General features: G+C 32.7%; 1 protein-coding gene across 2 annotated transcripts; it reads right to left on the bottom strand.

Moving 5' to 3' along the window:
- Window positions 1–6,618: 6,618 nt before the first annotated feature.
- On the bottom strand, window positions 6,619–11,441 carry LOC111516615 (WD repeat-containing protein 55 homolog). 2 transcript variants are annotated; one of them, XM_074170775.1, is made up of 4 exons: window positions 10,735–11,440; window positions 8,125–8,296; window positions 7,769–8,023; window positions 6,619–6,914 (listed from the first exon to the last, which is right to left on the bottom strand). In XM_074170775.1, exons 1-4 carry the CDS (start codon window positions 11,297–11,299, stop codon window positions 6,671–6,673), a joined length of 1,236 nt encoding a protein of 411 aa, XP_074026876.1. In that variant the 5' UTR covers window positions 11,300–11,440; the 3' UTR covers window positions 6,619–6,670. The 2 variants fall into 2 exon arrangements, 1 of the variants encoding a protein (XP_074026876.1); XR_012464441.1 differs by having other exon boundaries at window positions 6,776–6,914; window positions 7,708–8,023; window positions 10,735–11,441.
- Window positions 11,442–11,808: the final 367 nt, after the last annotated feature.

The following is an 11,808-nucleotide window of genomic DNA, read 5'->3' on the forward strand; positions in this document are numbered from 1 at the left end:
TTGACGATTTCTATATGTCTTCCGATATGAAAATTTTGTATGGAAAGTGACTAGTAATTATCTGACATTGTCGAGACATTGGTTGAGTACTACTCGAAACTATATGAAAGCTGTTAGCTCCTGTAGGCTGGAATAATCCATTTGAGTGAGGAAGATCACATAAATTTACTCAGGAAAAAGAATGAATGCCACAAAATTAATTCTTTGGCATTAGGTTCGTTAACGGTTTATGAATAAATACTGTTATTAACAATTCTTACCAAAAATGAATAAGTGAAGTTGTAAACATGTTTCACCAACAAATCATCGCGAGAGTAATACCTAAAGTGACCAGGCGGCTCGTTTTGAACGGGACTGTCCCTTTATTCGACCATATGTCCCGTTGTCCCCAAATAATGATCTGGGACGTAAAATAGTCCCGTTTTCTAAAATAATCTCTAAAAAAACCGTTGATAGGACAGAAATTTATTAAAACAACGATAAAAATAAAAACAACAATGAAAATTAATTGGCGCTCCGGGGCGACTTCATTGATTCCAGTGGCACATTTGCTTTTTCAGCTGCAGGAAAAACCGGAAAAACCTGCAGCACCACATCATCTGAAGATCTTGATCCATAACTATATGGACCATACATACATACATAGGTATATTATATATGGACGTCCCGTTTTGAGTTGAAAAAAATGGTCAGTTTAGTAATACCACAAAAACTCAGATGCAGCCGAATATTTTTTGTGGTTGTTTTCGAATACTTACTTTCAGAAGTCAGAAGTGACATTAAATAATGCAAATTTATTGTACATTCTTCAAATTTTCTATCGAATATCATTCGTGCATTGAAAATCAACCAAAAATTCTGAAAAAACCTGTTTTTTTAATAAAAAACCGCATTCGGTTATTTTTTTCGTTATTTCAAATATTGCCCTCCTCCTTCGGAATCCGGCAGTTTTTTTTAAAAAACACGTTTTTTCAGAATTATCGGTAGTTTTCAATACCCTTGTCCACGATAATTCGTTAGTAGCAAATTACAGCGACAATTTTTGCGCGTTGTTTAATTGTATTGATTGGTTGTCAAGATGACACTGATGCCACTGTGAAATATTACATAATATTTGTTTAACATTTTACGAAATAGTTAAAAAAATAATCACGCCAAATTACATTCGTGTTAATAATTTTTTCGATAATTTCAAAAAAATTAGCACTCGTCTTTGTTGTTATTAAAAAATCCCACTCATGTACTTCGTCCACTCGTGAGATTTCTATAGCAATAAAGATTGGTGTATCTAGTTAAAATTATCAAAAAATTATCATCACCTGTGTAATCACTGTTGATAAATATTTATTTTCCACGAAAACCGATTTTATGAGTACACAAGTATTTATTATTTAATGAAGAACTGAGAATTGAAACTTTCTATGTTTTTTACCACTTTTATTTATTTATTTACGGGTGAACCCCAATATTTGTTTACAACAAATTGTGTAACAATAAAAGCTTATACTATACTATACTAATTATTATAAATACCTAAATAACTAATAAAATACATTTATATGACTAATGAGCGAGATACTTGTTTTATAAAAGTATTTTGATTATCATAGAAAAAATTGACTTTATCACAGTAGTTATTTCCCAGTCTCAACATTTCAGATAAAGGAGAATGATAACCATAGTTGGTTGAGTGATATGGTGTAAAAAATAGCTTTTTTGTGTAGTGGACCTCTGTGGAACGTTGAAGTTGATAAGAAATAGAATTTCCGGACAACCAATGAGACCAGATATAATTTTGAATAGATAAACCAATGTCGCAGTTGTTCTTCTATCCTCAAGACACGACAGAGATAATATACTCATCACTTCACTTTAACTATATTCACCTATAACCAACCCTAGTTTGTATGCCATGGTCCTTAGAAATTTATTTTGCACATTTTCAAATTGTTGTTTATACTTATGGTAGTAGGGACTCCAGATGATGGTGTTATACTCTATGATAGGGCGTACTAAAGAGCAATATAATACTTTGGTTGTGAATGGAACAAGATTGGTCGATAATCTTACAATAAAGCCGAGCATTTTTGGAGCTCTCATAGAAACAGAATTTACATGGTTGTTGAAACAAAGCTTGGCATCTAACAGTATACCCAAATCCTTACACTCTTCTTTACATTCCAACATTTCATCATTCAAAAAGTATTTAAATTTGATTGGTGATCGAGACCTACTGAACATCATTGAGTAGCATTTCTTTGTGTTGAGATAAAAACAGTTTGCTTCACACCAATCAGAAATGGAGTTTATATCACTCTGAAGAAGATTAGCATCATGGACACTTTCTACAACATCGGCAAATAACAAGATTTTTGAATTAGTGATATTTGAGCTAATGTCATTGATAAAAAGGCAGAACAACAAAGGGCCACAATGTGATCCCTGTGGTACACCTGATTTTACAAAAAAAGGCTCTGAAACTGTACTATTCACTTTAACTGATTGAGAGCGTTCAATTAGATAACTGCTTATCCAATCTAGAATGTTACCGGAGAAACCAATGGCAGATAATTTTTTTTATCAATAAGTTATGGCTGACCCTATCAAAAGCTTTTGAGAAATCAGTGTAGATAGCATTTACCTGCACAGACCTCTCAAGTGCTTGTGTTATATAGTGCTGATAATACAATAAGTTTGTTGCTGTGGAACGTCCGGATGTAAATCCATGTTGCTCTTGTAAGATCAAGGGTCTACAGACATTCATTAATATTTTGGCAACAAGCTGATCTAAAACTTTTGGAATATCTGATTGAATACATATTCCCCTATAGTTTTCAACTTTTTCTTTCGATCCACTTTTATGAATAGGGCAGATAAAGCTCCGTTTCCAAAGATCAGGGAACGTGCCACTGGTCAGTGATTTATTGAATAAAATGAAAAGAGGAGTTGATAAAGTATATACACACTGTTTAAGGAAAAATGAAGGAACATCATCAGGTCCACTCGAAAATTTTGATTTCAAGTTACATATAGTTTCAAATATTTTTGCTAATTCCAATGTACAAAATAATAAATCTAAAGTTTTTTCACACAAGAATTGCGTAAGATCTGGATCAGATTCCACGTAAACTGTAGAAAAGAATCTAGCAAACAAGTCGACGGTACTCGACATATTAGTAGACGTGTAGTCATTATAAGTCATTGCATTTGGCATATAACTGGTATTTTTCTTATCATTAACAAATTTCCTGAAACCTGCTGGGTCATTAATTAAGTTATTTTCAACATGTTCTAAATAGCTGTCATAGCAAACTTTCGTAAGAACTTTACACTGTGATCTCAGTTGTGTGAAAGCTATATAGTCTTCAGTTCAATTGTAAATCTTGTAATTTTTGTGAACTCGCTTTTTCTCTATAAATATCTGTTTCAATTCTGATGAGAACCATTTTGGGAAATTAGACGGTTTGAAAAGTTTCAATGGGACAAATGTCAATAATCTTATAAAATTCCTGTGTTGCTGTGTTGGTATCCAAGTATGCGAAAGTACTATTCCAGTTGAATGTTGCCAAAAAATCATGTATAGCTATGTAATTAGCATTTTTAAAGTTATGATAATAATGTCTATCTGGAGAAGACAATTTGATCTTACCATCTTTAACTGAAAAAGAGATTGCAGTGTGATGAATGTTGTCATTAAAAGAGTATTAACAGCAGGAGAAACCACAACATCATGAATTTGGGAAAATAGCAGATCAAGCAAACTAACATTATTACAGTTTCGTCCTATAAGGACATTTTCAAGGTAATGAACCATTGTTAGTTTATTGTATAAGTTTGAAAATATCCTTTTAGGACGAAACTGCAGTAACGTTAGTTACAAATAAAAGTGATAAAAAACATAGAAAATTTCAATTTTCATTTCTTCATTATGATTTCCTACCACGTAGTAGTAACGGCTACATTCATCAATTCATTTATTAATTAATAATGAAGCAACAGTAATACAAATTTTGAAACAACAACAAAAATTAATTGGAGCTCAGGGGCGACTTGATTGATTCTCGTGGCACATTTGCTTTTTCAATTGCAGGAAAATACGGAAAAACCTGTACCACATCATCTAAAGATCTTGATCTGCTAACATCATCTGAAGATCTTGATCTGCCAATATTCTCTATTTCATAAAATAAAATGTAGGCTTCAATAAATTCGAAATATAGCCAGAAAATTTAGTGACACAACTATCGTCAAACTTAAACCAGTTCGTTTCGTCTTTGGCCAATGCGTATAATGACCAGATTCAACACCAGATCCACAGTGGACAATGACTACATGAAGATTATAATAGTGGTCTCCTAGATTGAAGTGTTCATCTATTTTGCATCTTGGTAAGAGTTTGGTGCTTCCACAGAGGTTCAGTCATGTTTGAAGAGCATCAATGTTATTATTAGATTGAGTAGTGCCTCAGCTATACTTGTTTTATAATTGTCAATTAGTCTGACGCATATTCGGCAATACAGTTGATCATCACCAGTTAAAAGTTCTATTTTCAAATGATTCAACAGTAAGCTTTGCACGGACTGGTTATTAGTCATATCGGGAAACGCTAGTTGGAGTTCCAGAAAGTGACATACGTTTTTGCTACCTCACATACGTAAACTCAATTCGGTTTGTTTGAATGCATTTGTCAAATAAACGAGTTTGAGTGATGAAAACTATAAATTCTCATATGAAATTTAAAAAATGAGTGGCATTTGGAAAGATTATTTATTTCACCAATTTCGATGTTAGCGTGCAAATACATATTTTTGACAAAACAAGTTCAATTGAAAACTATAGGAGTGTGTTGATTCAACTGGCCAGAATAAACCAATGTTATTGATGAAAACGTCACATTTTGACACGTGAAAAAATAATTAAACTGATTTTGGTTTGTCATTCTTCAACATTTGATAAATTACATCGCTTTTTTGGTTCCAATTTAAAGTGTAAATATCTCCGGTGAATTTTTTTTCTTGTTGATGTAGCTTACAGTTTATTTTAATTGCTCAAGAAATTCATGGCAAGCACAGAAAAATGTTATTTTTATTAATGTATAACAAGACGAAAAGTTCGACTCTAGAAATATTCGTCCCCAATATTACAGGGACACGCCTGGTTTTAGTGAAACAGATTACCAGAAATAAACAGATAGAATAGAGAAAATTCAAAGTGTTAGAAAACGGTGAAAAGTTAGACCTGAAGATGTTGGATGCAAAATGTGAAAGCCTAAGATTGAACCCAAGTGCAGTTTTCAATTTTTCAACTTATCCGCTTCCGAGAGTTTTTCAATTTATTTATTTGGTCATCCCTAAGGCTGGGCCCTACTGAAAAGTCTTCCACTCAGATTTTTCCGATGTAAACAACACAATGCTTCTCTGAAATACTACCCATTCAGTCTTTAGCAGTTTTTAGTAGACATAAAAGACATTGAAGAACTGCGAAGTATGAAAATGGAAAAGCCGTGAATATGATAGAATCGTATCCCAACTCTCACCCTACATAAAAGTCCTCGCAATGCGACATGAATGATGTCTTTACTCCAACACACAGTTTGACGAACTTCTGAAAAATACATATAATTCATTTCATTTGAGGTACTCGCATCCTCACACGAATGCAAATTAAGTCCTCGCATCGTCACACAAATTAGGTCTTCAATTCATAATGTGACGTTATTTGAAATATTCCACTTGCTTTTTAATATATTCAGAGTCCTCGTATCTACACACGAATGTCGAAAATGTACTCGTATCGACACACAAATTTAGTCCTCTCAAAGGCAGATATCTCACTTGTATTTGTGTGAATTTTTGAGTCCTCGGATGATATGCAGAAATTAGGTAGGAGTGTGTTCATCAATAGATCGTTGCACACCTAGCGGTGTGTTAGGTGAACTGAGTGTCCGTAGTAATATAGTCTTATGAGGACATCGTCTATTTTTGATTTATAGGTACATCTGAGGTCGGAATAATACGTAGAATACTAAAATGAAGTCAAAAGGTTGCGAGGACGGGGTGTGTGTCCTCGCATGATAAACTGTCCCCACAAGACCTATTTGGTACGGACGTGTTTCTGTTCATACATCAGATTGGAAGGCTCAAAACAGAAGATGATTATATCTGGCTAATTTCATTCATAACCACATAATAAAACTACTTCAACATCTCTTGAAGAAGTTGACATACGGACATGATACACTTGATAGAATAATACCAAACAGTTTGAGTGATTCTTCTCATATCATAAATATTTTATTTTATTTTTCAACAGATACCCAGAAATAGTTTTTATATTAATTTTTATGTATCTGATTATGTATGCTTGCTAAACTCCGCCAAGTAAAAAATGAAGTCCATTTATTATTATTATTATTACTCCCAAAATGAAAAAGATTAAATAAAACTTCTTTCGGTGACATATTTCACAAATTAGCACAATGAGAAAAGGATAACATAAAGTTGCCAATGATGAAGAAAATATCATCTACTAAAACATATTCATACCTTAAACCTTACTGCATATTTCGAATATGTAATTCTCATCTATAGTTGTCACTAACTGTAATAATAAAAAATGGAAAATAAAAACTTTCATTTATTTGAAACTATCTTAAATTAATGTTATGATATCAAATCATATCACTGAAAAAATCTGAAGCATTGCGAATTTTTGATGATGGTAAATTATTCTTTAATTCAGCCTTCCTATTGTGTTTTTTGTGTTTCTGGCTGACTTTGTCAAAGTCGTCAAAATACTGAATGTTCCAAAATTTTATGTCGTTATTATGACTGCTTGATGCTATGAACTGTCCAGTACTACATATGTCGACATTCTCCACTGATAAGTCATGCTGTCCCACAATACCCAAATGCCTGCAAAAATGATGGAAAAATATTAACTGAAATGAATAATTCTCCACTTTTGAAGTCAATCAATATTCTACGGATAATTGACATAAGGTTCAGTTGAATGTTTGTCTAATTAAGTATCATGTTAGATTTCAATTATAAGCAATAAACATATCTTTTGATTCTATTATGTATTCCAAAGAAGTATACAGAGTGTATATTGAATAACGTCACTAATTTCAGGGGGTGACTACTTATCAAGTGGCATTAAATGATTTCTACTTTAAATATCAATCAAGTAACCCTCTGCGATGGGACTGGAATCAAAGTTCCAAATTGAATTCCACCAAAAAAAAAACCTTGTTACTCATAGCAAACATGAGTAGTTCAATAAAAACCGGTGAAGATAATTATGAAATATGACAAGTAATCACCACCTGATATTAATTACATCATTCAATATACACCCTGTATATGAAAATCACTGCAGGAATTTTGAAAATTTTAAAACAATTAAAAGATGTAATTTACACAAGTTCAAAGGACACTTTCGAAGAACAGGAATATTTTGTTCAAATCTTCACAGATACCATTAACTCGATATCAACAATAGAAAACGGAAAAGATCAACGAAAAGAGAATTGAAACTTTCTATGTTTTTTATCACTTTTATTAGTAACTAACGTTACTGCAGTTTCATCCTATAAGGACATTTTCAAACTTATACATTAAACTAATTGCAGTAACGTTAGTTACAAATAAAGGTGGTAAAAACATAGAAAGTGTCAATTCTCTTTTCTTCATTATGATTTCCTACCACGTAGTAACGGCTACATCCATCAATTTATTGAAAAAATCAACATTTCAATTATTGTCACCTATGAGGAAACAGATGGGTTGCCCTAAGATTTCCGTCTTCACAAGCTGTGACAACTATGTTTTCAGTTATCGGAACTAAAGCATTAATAGAGGACTTAGGACCTGGAAAAGCATCACTGTGTAAACCAAATTCCTCCCAGTTATACAAGTACAGCTTGCCATTTGAAGAACCTGACACTAGTTTAGTTTCTGATCTGAAGATACCTAGACAAGTAAGTTCTTCTTCATATTCTTCAGATTGCATATAAATGCTCCTGAAAAAAAAATTCATGTAAAAAAAGTCAGTTATTACCTAGATATTTTCGATTTCAAAAACCAATACTATTTTATAATTTGTTATTTCTCACATACAAACCTATTTTGTAGATCTATACTGGTAACTGATCCATCCCCGCTGGAACAAACAAGATATTTTTTCGAATCATTGGTAATCATATCGCTAATGAAATCTTCATTTTTCTTTGTTTTATAAATCTGTGTGCCCTTTTCTCTCATGTCCCAAATTTTAACTGTGCCGTCATCGTCACCTTCAAGAAGAAATGAATAAATTACAAAATAAATAAGCAATTAAATTCAATATAATTTCAAATAATCAAGTTCATTGATGAACTAAATGTTTTGAACAGAAAAGTGGTTATTTGTATGGAACCATATACTATTCAATTTCACCACAATGAGGGTCCTAGCAAAGTTACTAACTGTTGCCCGCGGCTTCGCCCGCGTTGAATTTGGTTTGTCACATTAAGTTTCGTGACAGACCATATTAAACAAATAGTTGAAATATTTTTTATCAACCCAAAACTTCAGGTTTCCAACTTCAAAACTGACAAAATTCAATACAATCCTTGAACCCCTATTTGGGTGGAAATTCCTGATTCTCTTTCTTGATGCTTATTTACACCATACAAAGCCTACCTGCATATTTCAAGATTCTAGGTTCAATAGATTGAGCTGTAAGTTGATATAAGAGCGGGCAAGAGCTAGTTATTTATATTTTTAAAATACAGTAACTAAAAAAAAATATGCCAACTGCACTAAGTTGCTTCCAGTTAATCTTATCGTGATAACTTTTAAACGATTCGACCAAAGTGTATCTATATCAAATACTTAAAACAACAATTGTATCAATTTTCATAATTTGACAGATATTCTAAAATGTGCATTGTACAAAATACATGCATTATTTGCATGTAACTCCAATGGTATAATAGGCAGCGCACGCCAAGATAGCTCTCCGGGAGCGAGAATTTTTTCGACTTACACTCTCGTGTATTTGTTTTGAGTGTTATTTCACATACATTATAAATTGTTATTTTTGTCGGGATAACTGTCGACGCCATTGTACTAATGACATCAATTTGTGTGACCAATAGCTATCTTCTGGGGCGGGTACAATAGTCTAGTTCACATGTACTTTTTTTTGTAACATTTTTCAGCCGTGTCCAAAAATTACGACCAAGGTGTCATTCGATTCGTATTTTTGCCTAGAAAGTTTAAGGAAAGGTCCGAAAACGCGCCGATTAAAATTACAAAAGTTATAAACACCACAGCTGAAACAGCTGTCTACCGGTGGCTCTTAAATTGAAATCAATATGGGAATGATCAAAAAGAACTTATCTATTTATTTTTTGATTTTCATGGAATTATTTTCCAGCAGCTTGACTGCATTAACCTTTCTAGATTTCATATCATTTCTAGAAACATGTGGATTCGTTTTCCAATGGCATTTCAGGGTAGCTTCCCATATTTCTGCTATCGCAGTTGTCGGTTGATTGGTCAAACCACCAACACTAACAAAAAAACTTGGCAAGTTGATTTGGGTGTAACACCAATAGGTGGTTTCACTTATATTTCGCTTGTGTTTACGCAGCTATTTTTATCAAGTACTTTCTTGGTTTTTTCTCATTTGGTGATATATATATATATATATATATATATATATATATATATATATATATATATATATGATAGATATACAAACTAGGCATTGTTAATAAACTATAACGAATCAATAATGGCCTGCAGTGTTCACTTGAAGATGCACCAGCCAGAATTCTGATTAACAAAAACTTCATCAACTTTAGCTAATAAGCCCCACTGTTTGAGACCATAGGAAATTACTGACTGAATTAACCTGTGGTATAAAAGCTTGAGAACAACAAGGGAGACTTGTTTGTTTTAACCAACGAAGTATATATATATATATGTTTAATGAGCTTCAGTTTGACACTATCAACATGTAATTTCCAGGTAAGTTTATTATCAATATCAACACCTAAAAATTCAGTACAATTAACTTGATGTAAAGTTTTATTATTTAATCTAACCAAATAGCTTTTATCAATTGTTGTATTTTTCGTAACAAAGTTAAGCATTTGAGATTCAGCAGAATTTAGCAGTAGCCCATTTGTAGAAACCTCTCAGAAATTTTATCAGTTACTTCATTAGCTTTGACAATTACTTCGGACATAGTTCCTGGAGATACCAATATGTTAGTATCATCCATAAAAATACCAGTAATGGAATCTTTTGAACAAAACTTCGGAAGATCATTTATAAAAACCAAAAATAAAAGGGGTCCCAAAACAGAGCCCTGAGGTACCCATCTTGATAAAAATGTTCTTTCAGAATTCATTCCATTCTCATAGACCAGCTGCAGTGCACTTCGTTACCATACACCAACTGAAAGGTTTTTTGTATAACAATATATGAAGAAACTGAAATACTTAGAGTAAACCAACAAAGGACGTGTCATGTGACGTCATCCAAAGCACCCCCTAAATGGTGATATTTTAACAGCTCAAAATTATTCAATGTTTTAAATTTCAATTTGATAAATAATTTGAATATTTTTGAGCCTATTTATATTTTTTTCTGTTAAAAAAATATGAATGATTAATTTATTGGCAATAAATATTTTAGGATGTATTGAAAAAATAGCAACAAAATAGGGCTTGTGTCTAACCTGTTGAAAATAAGTTCTCATCGATTACAGTTAAGCAGTATATGGGTACATCATGAGCATCATCATAAAATCTGGTTAATTTTCCACTCTCCACATCACTTATCATGATGGACTTATCCTTCGAGGCTGTAAGTAAAAGTTTTCCATCCTGATTGAATTCAATGTCTCTACAAGCCCTCGAATGTAGCTCTAGAGTCATCTGCAGAATATTTTCGTCATTGGAGTATTTATAAAACAGGACATCCCCAACAATATTACCTACGGCTAGAATATCGTTTTGTGGATGAAAGGAAATATCAGTTATGAATTCTTCACACTGAATGTTGGAAGGGTGGTCCCTTTCCCGAGTATTCTGTCTGCGAATAGCTTTTATTGTTTCATCTTCCTCTTCATCTTTCTGAGGAATCTCATCCAAGTCAGAATCCATTTCTTCCATGTTTACAGTAGAATTCACAGTCTCACTTTCACTTTCAGACTGTTCTGAATGTGTCGTACTGATCTCACTGTTACTTGCGTCGTTCTCCATTACTTCGCCTTCACTCGTTTCAGGATTTTTCTTGAACATTTTACTATTTTCTTTTAGAAACTAACACAACATTATTACATATTTGAAACATTTCAATTGCATTTCGATTTTTAACTTAACCATGAAGATACAAAACTCGTACGGTGTTCTGTGGATAAGGAAAAATCTCCCATAGGTTAGGAATGGTGTAGAATTCTTCTTCTTTATTGTGATGCATTTCTCTTTCACAGAAGTGTGGAGTGTCTTGCGACAGTTGCACAAGAAACTAGTTCTTAAATTCACTAATGATTCATCTTTTGATGCATGTGAAACAGCATGTTTCCCTTTATTGACGCGAAATTTTCTGTTGAATTGAAGAACTTGCCTTTGGCTGCCATATTTAAAAGGGGGAAGTTCTCAGATTGTCTCATATTCCCACACAAATGCGAACACCAAATAGTATTCTTGAGTGCAAATGTAATGGATATTCCTATAGGAGAAAAAAATCATATATGTCTTAGAATAGATTTGTAAAACAATCTGTTTGCCATTACCCAGCTGGTGAAAAC

The sequence above is a fragment of the Leptinotarsa decemlineata genome, unplaced genomic scaffold (assembly GCF_025532065.1).
Source record: "Leptinotarsa decemlineata unplaced genomic scaffold, Ldec_3_MD MMD2_P_RNA_scaffold_9, whole genome shotgun sequence".
Classification (NCBI taxonomy): Eukaryota; Metazoa; Arthropoda; class Insecta; order Coleoptera; family Chrysomelidae; genus Leptinotarsa; species Leptinotarsa decemlineata.

What these genes read in the sequence shown, in the direction of transcription:
- LOC111516615 (XM_074170775.1), bottom strand. Translation starts at nt 11,299, where the DNA reads ATGTTCAAGAAAAATCCTGAAACGAGTGAAGGCGAAGTAATGGAGAAC. An exon ending in TGAGAACTTATTTTCAACAG is followed by an intron (nt 8,297 to 10,734) that starts GTTAGACACAAG and finishes TTCTTCTTGAAG; the next exon opens with GTGACGATGACGGCACAGTT. An exon ending in ACCCATCTGTTTCCTCATAG is followed by an intron (nt 6,915 to 7,768) that starts GTGACAATAATT and finishes TCATTTTTGCAG; the next exon opens with GCATTTGGGTATTGTGGGAC.